Raw genomic sequence first — 12,666 nt, 5'->3', positions numbered from 1 at the left:
CTTCAAAAATAATTTGGATCTGAAACTCCACATCTTTTGTAAAATAAGCAAGTCTTGGCTTTCAAGGGCTGAGCCAACCTTACAATCTTCAAAGCCGGTAACCTACAATAAACGTTTAGCGGACATTTTAGTCATTTAGCAGACGCTCTTATCCAGAGCGACTTACAGTTAGTGAGTACATATATATATTTTTTTTTTTTCATACTGGCCCCCAGTGGGAATCGAACCCACAACCCTGGCGTTGCAAAAAACATGCTCTACCAACTGAGCTGTGTAGCCGACAGTCAGATGTTTTGCCTCTCAAATATTTGTATTCGACGAATGGCCCCTGATTTATTCTGACAGAAGTGAGGAGCCTATTCTATAGGTAATCTCTTGACCATCCGTTACATTATACAGCCAGACCTAAACCCTGCCTCTCTTATCTCCATTCAGCCAATGGGGAGTGGAGTGGGCTCGGTTTGGGAATAAATTGGACATTTTAACGGTGCTAGAGAGCAAGCCAGCGAATATCACTCTAATACATGCTACTAAACTGACTGGAATACAAGAGCATCGCACTCCAGTGCTCCAAGTGCGTCTCTCCAATCAAATGTAAAGATAAATTAGAAAAGAAGACCATTTGGCTTTTTTGACGTTGAGAGGAAAGCAACCACCTATTTTATGCATAAATTAGTTTTTTCTTCTGAGGAACATCATAAACAACTTCTTGTCCCTCGGAAAAAAAACAACAGAAGATTCAACTGGAAGGTGGCAATTATTTTTCCTCCGGTTGAATGAGTGGCGCGCCCTTGTTCGTCTCTGTCCGGTGCACTGTTGCCTTCTTCTTCCTTTGGATTTTACATAATCGAGGGTAGCCTACCCACTGGAGGAATGATGCGGTGAGAGGGAGCTCCAGCCATTCAGGTGGATGTCGCTCAGTCGCTATTTCTCTAACTTCCCGTGGCCGTGATATATAGCGTATGAGCATCTGACCATGTAAACGGAGGTTTATCCAGTTGGGTCTCCATCACATGCGCGTTATCTTATGCATTGCGCTGATCACAACTTTACGGTCCACTCAGAAGATCCGCTGGAGAGAAATTGTAACAATAACTTCACTGATAAGCTTAGTCCCACACCGCAAGCAGAATCAGGTAAAATGGCTTTCTACTAATGTCATACCACGGATGTGTGAAAATACAACAGCCTATTAATTGTAGACAATTTGACACCTGTGTAGAAAAGGCTATTTACATGATTATATGAATTTGGCTGTTTATTGATTGGAAAACGTATAGATAATTTACAAACACACTACACTATAGTATTTAAATCGCATAGTGCTAATTCAGGAGATCAGCTTTTTTTGGAAAAGCCTTATTGAAAAATACAGTCAGGAAGCCTAGATAATGGAAGGTCAAGAAATGACAAGCTCCTAGTACCTACAGTATTTTCACTGTGATGACACAAGCACAGTATCAGACACACACACACACACACACACACACACACACACACACACACACTGTGATGACATGTTAGCCTTTGGTTATTACTCTCATTACAACCTCATCCCCTTCTCTAACATCTAACCCTCCTTTCTGTCTCCCTCCTCTCCTTCAGGACAGGGGGAGAGAAGTTTGGGGAGAATGAGGAGTCGTCGGGTGCGGGGGAAGCATGAGCGGCCGGTGTATCACTGTTAGACGGGTGGCTCTGATGGTTCTATGGGAGTGTACAGCTCTAAGCCTCCTACAGTCCTGGGTGGTAGGGGTGGCGGCCGCGGGGGCCAGCAGGGCCGGGGCAGGAGCTGGGGCATCTGCAGGGGCAGCGGGCTCCAGCGATGCCACGGGGCCCTTCGCCTGGCTCCTGTCTGACAAAGGGCCCTTTCATCACTCCCAGGAGTTTTCTGACTTTACGGAGCGCTACCAGCAAGGATTCACCACCAAGTACAAGATATACAGGTGAGTCTGGCTGCATGGCTTAAGTAAAGATGGCTGCAGGGTTTAGAGAGAGACTGGTGAGATCATCGAAAGTTTGTTGAGTAGCAAGGTTCTGTAACTGTAAGTCGCTCTGGATAAGAGCGTCTGCTAAATGACTAAAATGTAAAATGTTCAGAGTAAGATCAACACTATGGTTTAGAGATACCTGTACAGGTGACATTGTTACAGGTGAGATTGCCAGTGTGTTTGTGTTACGAAGCAGAGGGGTTTAGCCTTGCAGCTGGCATTTCTAGTTTCAAAAGAACAGGAAGGACGAGGCAGTTTGCAAAGTCTGACAGAGTGGCCGCATATATCGCAGCTCACAACCAGTGTTCTTCATCAATAACATATACTGCACTGACTGCTGGCAAGGTCAGGGGGTGAATACTGGGGTTGTTTGATGTAGTGAGTGCTGTATGCTTTGTCACCTGTCCATACCTATAGTGTTTGTTGTGATTTTTCCATTCTCGTGCAAGGCGTGTGGGTGTGTGTGCGGTGTGTGTGTGCTTTTGCACGTGTGTCCCTCGTGTGTGTGTGTGATGTTGTCGTGGCATGGGTTTGCTGGAACAGCATAGTGGATGATATATAATTATATATAATATATGATACCAGCTAAAGTGTCCTGACTGACACACAGTCGTGTTTGGCAGCTGGCTGAGTTGACACGGCCAGGCACAGATGGGGAATGTAGCGCTGCTCTGGTTACTCCGATCTCTCGCTCTCTCTTTCTCTTTCTCTCTCTCTCTGATCTGGTAATCTGTCTGTCTTTCTGTCTCATCCCTTTCTCTGGCTCTGTGTAACTTGCCCCAACACACACTCTTTCTCTGTCTCTCTCTCGCTCACACAAACCTGTAAATATTTTCCAGTGCTCCAGTGACCTTTTCAGTCAGGACCAGGGAAAGGGAGTCAAGAGGACTGTGAAAGTATTAGCTCTGTCTCTCTCGCTCTTTTCTCTCTCTCACTCTCTGTGCCTTACTCCCCCCTGCTGGTGACTCTTAGCACAGAGCTACACCTGCTGACTCTGGAAGAGAAAGGGCAATAGTATCTTAGAATTGCAACACCTCAGTGATTCTCATCCCTTATTGAGGACTGTGATATGTAAGAAACTCTCCGTTCTCGTGTGCAAGCGATAGTTATTTTGAGCTAAGCAGCAGTACAGACTATAAATCAACCATAAGAGTTTTTACATATTACATTATTATCTGTCTTTTGTAACTGTATTGTTGTGTCGTGGCCAAAAAACTTAAGTACAGTAGCTGTTTTTAATTTGTGTACATATCGCTATGCTTTAATTCCGACCATCCACAGTTAAGATGTAAACATATTCCAACACATCATCTTAGCTGAAAATTACCTTGACTCCAGTTGATCTAAGAAGTGATGGCGTGTAATGTTTAATTAGATACACAAACCAGTGAGGAACCATAAGGGCCTTCAGAGAAGGCCTAAGGATTGATCAAATCATTGTTGTATTTTTTAAATACAAATGTAGCTTTAATTTCTATTTCATTTATATATTTTCAATAGTATTTCAATGGTTTTCTGATTATTCTATTATTTTCAATGATTATCTGATTTAATGTCTTCAGTTTGTATTGGAAAGGAAAGTGTTAACTTTGAAGAGGAAAAAATAACCAATTAGGATTTTTCTTTGGTGGTTTCTGGGGAGATAAATCTAGCTATATAGATTAGCCATTGGCTAGGCCTTCAGATGCCAAACAGAAGGAGGGAGTTATATTATGGTGGCCCGGGTTGAACCGGGCAATGGCCCGTCACGTCATCGGGCGAAAGCGGGGAGGGAAGAGTGCCCTTCTCAAATCAAATGGTGATCTGCGCCGCTCTGTCATGTTATCAACAAGGCAGCATCTGTTTTTCATAAAAATAAATGTTTGAATTTTCAAACTAGTTTTCTTTGGGAAGGCATGTAAAGAGTTTTTTATCAAAAGCAATCACTTTGCATGTGAAAACACAGAATCCTACTCATCACTCCACGTGCTTAAATACGTCACTTTTGTTTTGAGCCGACTTCGCTGTCGGCTAGAGCAAGGCACCTGGCTCACGCCCGGGAGGCAGCCCAGTTCCAAAACGAATGCAATCACTTTTCACCTGGTTTAAACTCCTCCCACCGGGGTAACCCTTGCCAGATAAACGAACCCCCTCAATACCTCTGCCATTCAACTGTATTAGAGCAGAATTCTTTGACAGTGGAATCAACCAATCGCATTTTGACTTGCAACGGGTGAGACCGTTTAAAAAAAAGAAAAATGTCAGAGTGAATGGGATGATTTGATTATTTTGCTGTGTGACTGCTGTCTTTCTATCGGCCGTGCTATATAGGCCTATGTTTTATAAAATGTGCGATCTCCTACATGGAGTGTGCAGGTATAACGGTTGCTGTCTTTTCAGGACCACGAGCCTAGCTGTCACATCCTTTGATGTGTCACTGACTGTTGTTGCTATTGGTGATAGTGTGATAGTGGTGGTGTGGGCTACCATTAATTGGTTGCGCAGTGTGGTTGTTGTTGCGGGTCACATTATTTTGTGCCGGTACTGTTATGTCTCTTTGCGAGTGAAATCCCTGTTTGATTAATTCATGATGTCAACAAAAAGCATTGCTTCTTCTGCATTAGACCTAGATATAATGTCGGGTGCATAAAGTGATGCTATGACTGTACTTTGTCTCGATTTCTGAGTTTGATACAACGTTTTGGAAGATATTTTTTCTCACTGAAGGCCTAGGTCCAATAGCCTCTGACATAAACATGTTTGTTCTGGAGAGGCATTGAGAGGTGTCTTGATAAACGCCTACAATATTGAATTATACGATAGTGTCATTCAATGGCTGGTTACTGTAACTCTGCATGCCACTGGTTTATTTTCAGAGCCATCCTAAGGCAACAGCCAGTTCTCATTGAATATAGAATAGAATAGTCCTCCAAGAGGGAAATAATTTTCAGTCACCTAAAAATCACAAAACATAGCCACACAAATCCATTTTCCAGTCACATAGAACATCCACCTCTTCAAATGGTTAATATATAGACTCTGGATAACCTCTCCTCTCCCCCAGCCAAAGGTTGAGTGATGCCTCAGGACAGTCACAGTAGCGTGTCCCTGTAGCTCGGGGAGTCGTGACGAGGAGCTCATAGAGCACAGGGCTTATGGTTCCTGACAAGTGTGTGATGGGGGAGTTATATGGGGCAGAGGTCCGTGGTGGTGTCACCTCTGCCATAGCGACAATGTGTGTGTGTGTTTGTGCAGCAGAGGTCCATGGTAGCGTCTGTCCAGAGCCTACACTGTGTGTCGGTGGTGACAGAACTCTCACTCTCAGGGGCAGCTAAGTGAAGAGGTGAGGAGTGCTGATGGCAGTCTGGTGCTGTGTGTGCTTATGTGCATGGTCTTGTGTGTGTGTGTGTGTGTGTGTGTGTGTGTGTGTGTGTGTGAATAAGCTATACAGATGTAGGATCTTAATGTGATCACTCTTTTGTTGCTGAGAATTTTCCTGAACAGCAGGAAATGCAAACTTGTACAAAAAGGCTTTAAAATGTCAGACTTGATTTGCCCTAACAGAAAATTTACCAACCCCTACAAAAACAATCTATTAATTAGAATCCACATAATAATTCACATTTCCTGTTGCTGCAGGATTATTATTTTCCTGCTGTAGCAAACTGGCTCAAATTAAGATCCTACATTTATATATACAGTGAATTCGGAAAGTATTCAAACCTCTTGACTTTTTTCACATTTTGTTATGTTACAGCCTTAATCTAAAATGGATTACATTTGATTTTTTTCCTCAGCAATCTACACACAATACTCGAAATTTTTGCAAATGTATTAAAAATAAAATACAGAAATAACTTAATTACATAAGTATTCAGACCCTTTGCAATGATACTCAAAATTGAGCTCAGGTGAATCCTGTTTCCATTGATCATCCTTGAGATTTTCCTACAGCTTGATTGGAGTCCACCTACGGTACATTTAAATTGATTGGACATGATTTGGAAAGGCACACACCTGTCTATATAAGGTCCCACAGTTGACAGTGCATGTCAGAGCAAAAACCAAAATATGAGGTGTGAAGGAATTGTCCGTAGCGCTCCGAGACTGGATTATGTCGAGGCATAGATCTGGGGAAGGGTACCAAAGCATTTCTGCAGCATTGAATGTCCCCAACATTCCATCATTCTTAAATGGAAGAAGTTTGGAACCACCAAGACTCTTCCTAGAGCTGGCCACCCTGCCAAACTGAGCAATCGGGAGAGAAGGACCTTGATCAGGGAGGTGAGCAAGAACCTGATTGTCACTCTGACAGAGCTCCAGAGTTCCTTTGTGGAGGTGGGAGAACCTTCCAGAAGGACAACCATCTCTGCAGCCCTCCAACAATCAGGCCTTTATGGTAGAGTTGCGAGACAGAAGCCACTCCTCAGTAAAATGCCCATGACAGCCTGCTTGGAGTTTGCCAAAAGGCACCTAAAGACTGTCAGACCATGAGAAACAAGATTTTCTGGTCTGATGAAACCAAGATTGAACTCTTTGGTCTGAATGCCAAGCGTCACATCTGGAGGAAACCTGGCACCATCCCTATGGTGAAGCATGGTGGTGGCATAATCATGCTGTGGGGAAGTTTTTCAGCGGCAGGGACTGGGAGACTAGTCAGGATCGAGGGAAAGGTGAACGGAGTAAAGTGCATAGAGATCATTGATGAAAACCTGCTCCAGAGCGCTCAGGACCTCAGACTGGGGAGAAGGTTCACCTTGCAATAGGACGACGATCCTAAGCACACAGCCAAGACAACGCAGGAGTGGCTTCGGGACAAGTCTGTGAATGTCCTTGAGTGGCCCAGCCAGAGGCCGGACTTGAACCCGATCGAACATCTCTGGAGAGACCTGAAAATAGCTGTGTAGCGACGCTACCCATCCAACCAGACAGAGCTTGAAAGGATCTGCAGAGAAGAATGTGAGAAACTCCCCAAATACAGGTGTGCCAAGCTTGTAGCGTCATACCCAAGAAGACTCGAGGCTGTAATCATTGCCAAAGGTGCTTCAACAAAGTACTGAGTAAAAGGTCTGAATACTTATGTAAATGTGATATTCTTTTTTTTTTTTTTTTTTATAAATGTGCTACAATTTCTACAAACATGTTTTTGCTTTGCCATTATGGGGTATTTTGTGTAGATTGATGAGGGGAAAAAACTATTTAATCAATTTTAGAATAAGGCTGTAACGTAACAAAATGTGGAAAAAGTCAAGGGGTCTGAATACTTTCCAAATGCACTGTATGTGTGTGAGATTCCAGACGCCGCTACAGTAATGTGTGCTTGCGCAGAGTATGAGGTCCTGGCACGTCTGCTTTGTTGTGACAATAGAGACACAATGAGGATCAACAGTGAACATGGTGTGAAGCTCCACCCCGCTCTGCCAAACACCATAGATTACAAACCAGGCCAATATGATGATGGCTGTTTACAAAGTTACAGTGATTACAGTCAAGGTGATCACATACACACCTGCTTCCGGTATTGAAGAGAGGCCAGGTACTAAATCCACATATGTTAGGCTCCCTCCATTATGTGACAGTAGCCTCATTTTGTGGCCCAGGCTTAAGACCTACGGCTGGGATCGGGATTAGGGAGAGGGTAATACCGTAATGACCCTGTTGTGTGATGAAAATTAGCTCCTCATCCTGGAGATACAGCGATACGCTACAGTGACTATACGTGCAATTCTATCCAAAAGCCATGACGCTAAATCCATATCACATTGTTTTTATGAACCATAACAAGGAAATCATTCTCTATTTGGTGAGTGTTTGATCCTTGTTGGTGTTGTTGGTGGCATGTTCACTATTGGGATCATTATTCAGTTAGGATCATAGCTGTTCACCATTCCAATACTCCATCTCACTTTTGTCTCTCTCATGCTCTCTCTCCTCTCTAACTTGCTGTCTCGCTCTCTATTACACAAATTAAGCAGCTCAATTAGGAAAGTTGATTGTGCTCCTTTGAATGTGGAGCTGGCTTTTGACTTGAAGCTGGCGTGGGCGACTGTATGTAGGGGCTGTTTACTTCGGCGTCATGTGTGGTGACTTTGAAGTCGTTGCAATCAAAAGGATATTTTTTCCTGGGTCTAAAAATTCTAAACTATTCCTCTGTTGCTGATGGGGCATGCACATTGAACATTCAGAGGGATCAGTGTCACATTAGATTAAACCCTGAAAGAGAAATGCACAATTTATTTTTATTTTATTTATTTCACCTTTATTTAACCAGGTAAGCCAGTTGAGAACAAGTTCTTATTTACAACTGCGACCTGGCCAAGATAAAGCAAAGCAGTGTGATAAAAACAACAACACAGAGTTACATATGGGGTAAAACAAAACATAAAGTCAAAAATACCACAGAAAATATATATACAGTGTGTGCAAATGTAGCAAGTTATGGAGGTAAGGCAATAAATAGGCCATAGTGCAAAATAATTACAATTAGTATTAACACTGGAATGATAAATGTGCAAGAGATTATGTGCAAATAGAGATACTGAGGTGCAAATGAGCAAAATAAATAACAATATGGGGATGAGGTAGTTGAGTGGGCTAATTTCAGAAGGGCTGTGTACAGGTTCAGTGATCGGTAAGGTGCTCTGACAACTGATGCTTAAAGTTAGTGAGGGAGATACGAGTCTCCAGCTTCAGAGATTTTTGCAGTTCGTTCCAGTCATTGGCAGCAGAGAACTGGAAGGAATGGCGGCCAAAGTAGGTGTTGGCTTTGGGGATGACCAGTGAGATATACCTGCTGGAGCGCATACTACGGGTGGGTGTTGCTATGGTGACCAATGAGCTAAGATAAGGCGGAGATTTGCCTAGCAGTGATTTATAGATGGCCTGGAGCCAGTGGGTTTGGCGATGAATATGTAGTGAGGACCAGCCAACAAGAGCATACAGGTCACAGTGGTGGGTAGGATATGGGGCTTTGGTGACAAAACGGATGGCACTGTGATAGACTACATCCAATTTGCTGAGTAGAGTGTTGGAGGCTATTTTGTAAATGACATCGCCGAAGTCAAGGATCGGTAGGATAGTCAGTTTTACGAGGGCATGTTTGGCAGCATGAGTGAAGGAGGCTTTGTCCACATACTCTAGGTCAGACCCGTGGAGAGTAGTGATTCTAGTCGGGTGGGCGGGTGCCAGCAGCGTTCGATTGAAGAGCATGCATTTAGTTTTACTAGTGTTTAAGAGCAGTTGGAGGCTACGGAAGGAGTATTGTATGGCATTGAAGCTCGTTTTGAGGTTTGTTAACACAGTGTCCAATGAAGGGCCAGATGTATACAAAATGGTGTCGTCTGCGTAGAGGTGGATCTGAGAGTCACCAGCAGCAAGCGTGACATCATTGATATACACAGAGAAAAGAGTCGGCCCAATAATTTAACCCTGTGGCACCCCCATAGAGACTGCCAAAGGTCCAGACAACAGGATGGCCGGGGTGTTAAGCATATCCCAGTTTAGGTCACCAAGCAGTACGAACTGTGAGGATAGATGGGTGGCAATCATTTCACATATGGTGTCCAGGGCACAGCTGGGGGCTGAGGGGGGTCTGTAGCAAGCGGCAACAGTGAGAGACTTATTTCTGGAAAGGTGGATTTTTGGAAGTAGGAGCTCAAACTGTTTGGGCACAGACCTGGATAGTATGATAGAGCTCTGCAGGCTATCTCTACAGTAGATTGCAACTCCACCCCCTTTGGCAGTTCTATCTAGACGGAAAATGTTGTAGTTGGGGATGGACATTTCTGAATTTTTGGTGGCCTTCCTAAGCCAGGATTCAGACACTGCTAGAACATCAGGGTTGGCGGAGTGTGCTAACGCAGTGAATAACTCAAACTCAAGGCTTCTGATGTTAACGTGCAGAAAACCAAGGCTTTTATGGTTACAGAAGTCAACAAATGATAGTTCCTGGGGAGTAGGAGTGATACTGGGGGCTGCAGGGCCTGGGTTAGCCTCTACATCACCAGAGGAACAGAAGATGACTAGCATAAGGATACGGCTAAAGGCTTTAAGAACAGGTCTTCTAGTGCGTTGGGTACAGAGAATAAAGGAGGCAGATTTCCGGGCATTGTAGAATAGATTCAGGGCATTATGTACGGACAAGGATATGGAAGGATATGAGTACAGTGGAGGTAAACCTAAGCGTTGGGTAACAATTAAAGAGATAGCATCACTGGAGGCACCAATTGAGCCGGTCTCGGGGTGTATGGGGGGTGGAACAAAGGAGCTATTTGAGGCAGTTTGAGAATGACTTGGGGTTCTATATTGAAATTGTATAATAACAACTAACTGGAACAGCAATAGGCAAGGCATATTGACATGGGAGAGAGGCATAAAGCAACACAGGTGTTATTAGAGAGAGCTAAGACAACAACTGGTAATGGTGATGAAAGTTTGGGCTGAGGCTAAACAGATAAACAGGACAGGGTACCGTGTAAAGGAACAGTCCAGCAGGCATCAGCTGTGCAGCTGAGTGATCAAGAAAGTCCAGTGAACAGCAATATGTGAGTCCGAGAGCAGTTCGATTTGGTGCTGCAGCACAGCGAGCAGGAAGCACGGCTGTAGTTTGCGTGTGCTAGCGGGCCGGGGCTAGCAGATTGATCTTCGTGGTCGTCGCAACGGGAAGCCTGTTGAAACCACAGACGATTACGTCAGCAGACCAGTCGTTATGGATCGGCCGGGCTTCGTGTCGCTCTAGGAGGTCCCGTCCGGTTGACAGAGAGGTAGATAGCCAGGAGATGTGCCTGAATCGAGGCTAGCTCAAGGCTGATTAGCCAACAACAACATCCATTTGGTTGCAGCTAGCTAGTTGCGATGATCCGGTGTTAAAGGTCCAGTGATTTAGTGATTCCGGCAGAAAATCTGATATGTTCTGGCTCGATAACGCGCTGTGCAGACAGTGCAGACTGGCCAATAATAGTCCAGGCTAGAGCTGGCTGGTAGGTAGTGCAGGCCACGGACAATGGTGAAAAAACGCTAACGGTGGCTAATAGCAAGAAGCTAGTTAGCTGGCTACTCCCGTCCGGTAGACAAAGAGGTAGATAGCCGGGATATGGGCCTGGCTCGAGGCTAGGTCAAGGCTATCTGGTGCTTGCTTCGGGGGCAGTGGTGATTAGCCTACAGCAACATCCATTCAGTTGCGGCTAGCTAGTTGCGATCCGGTGTTAGGGTCCAGTGGTTCAGTTATTCCGGCAGAAAATCCGATGTTCTGGGTGAAAACTGCTAACAGTGGCTAATAGCAAGTAGCTAGTTAGCTGGCTAGCTAGTTTCAACTGGAGATTCTAGATAAAGGTGAGTAAATAATAGAATCCGTTCCACATTGAGTGAGGCGGGTTGCAGGAAAGTATATTTAGTAGAAGGATGAAAAGTGTAATAGGGAAATATGTACGAAAAATACAAAAAACTGGCTATTTAAACGGACACACAACAAAGAACACGACCGCACTGCTACGCCATCTTGGATTTTGACAATGTAAGTCTTCAACTTGTAAAAGAGCACAGCCTGTACAGGAGAAGAAAACAAGTCAAAAGCATGGCAGCACAGGTTGCCAAACATTAACTGTAAAATGATAGAAAAATGTCATAGATTCCAGCCCAGCATTGTCCAGACTTAAGACCATGATTCTTCAAATGCGTGTTAGTGATGGCCTCGAGCAAAAGCCTGCACAGTAGCTCTCTAGGACTAGAGTTGGAGAGCCCTGGGGTAGGCTATAACCTACAATAGTTTAATGCAGTGTACAAGTGGATAAGGAATAAAATGCTATGTTAGCAAATCCATAGATAGACTCATTTTATTGGAGCATAACATGTGGCAGAGCAGACATGTGGAGAGAAAGAACTCACTCAAAATTCATGCATGCTCCTTCCCTCCACTTCAAAGCCAGCAAAATGATATCCCCTCATGATGGACATCTCTGGAGCACCTGATAAAAGCACATTTATAACACCATTAGCCATTAATCTAAAACTGATATTGTGTTGTTGTTGAAAAAGTACATGTCAAAACTTACCGGGACCCAGCACCGCTCCTCCGAACCGTACCCTTGCCAATCCACGAGGAACTGAAGGCCCCCCCACCCGACGCTTTGAATCCAGGATGGAACAGACGGAGTACGCCGTGGCCCCCTCAATGTCCAGAGGGGGTGGAGGGACCTTCCGCACCTCAGACTCCTGGAGCGGACCAGCCACCACCGGCCTGAGGAGAGACACATGGAACGAGGGGTTAATACCGGGCAGAGGAAGGAGGCGGCAGGCTTTGGAAATGCGGTCCACAACAACCAGGACGGTGGTGTTACCTTGAGAGAGGGGAAGATCTGTAAGGAAGTCAATACACAAGTTGGACCATGGCCGTTGTGGAACTGGTAAGGGCTGTAACTTATCCGCTGGGAGGTGCCTAGGTGCCTTACTCTGGGCGCACACCGAGCAGGAGGAGACATACACCCTCACGTCCTTAGCCAAGGTAGGCCACCAGTACTTTCCGGTCAGGCAGCACACTGTACGACCGATACCTGGGTGACCAGAGGAGGGGGACATGTGTGCCCAATATATCAGACGGTCACGGACAAGAGAAGGCACGTACTGCAGACCAGCTGGGCACTGAGGTGGAGATGGCTTTGTGCGTAACGTCCGCGTCCATCGCCCATACTACCGGCGCCACAAT

At 44.9% G+C, this 12,666-nt stretch overlaps 1 protein-coding gene across 1 annotated transcript in view; it reads left to right on the top strand.

Annotated features, from left to right (window-relative positions):
• The first annotated feature begins 511 nt into the window (after positions 1–511).
• The window catches only part of LOC121533932 (BMP/retinoic acid-inducible neural-specific protein 3), a 51,102-nt gene continuing 38,947 nt past the window's right edge, over positions 512–12,666 (top strand). The window contains exons 1-2 of the mRNA XM_041840297.2: positions 512–1,136; positions 1,607–1,943. Of these exons, the coding sequence (XP_041696231.2) occupies positions 1,660–1,943 (284 nt within the window). The 5' untranslated portion in view covers positions 512–1,136; positions 1,607–1,659. The remainder of the gene's footprint in view (positions 1,137–1,606; positions 1,944–12,666) is intronic.

This window comes from Coregonus clupeaformis, chromosome 20, assembly GCF_020615455.1.
Source record: "Coregonus clupeaformis isolate EN_2021a chromosome 20, ASM2061545v1, whole genome shotgun sequence".
NCBI classification, from domain to species: domain Eukaryota; kingdom Metazoa; phylum Chordata; class Actinopteri; order Salmoniformes; family Salmonidae; genus Coregonus; species Coregonus clupeaformis.
This window is presented reverse-complemented; position numbering and strand designations above follow the sequence as displayed.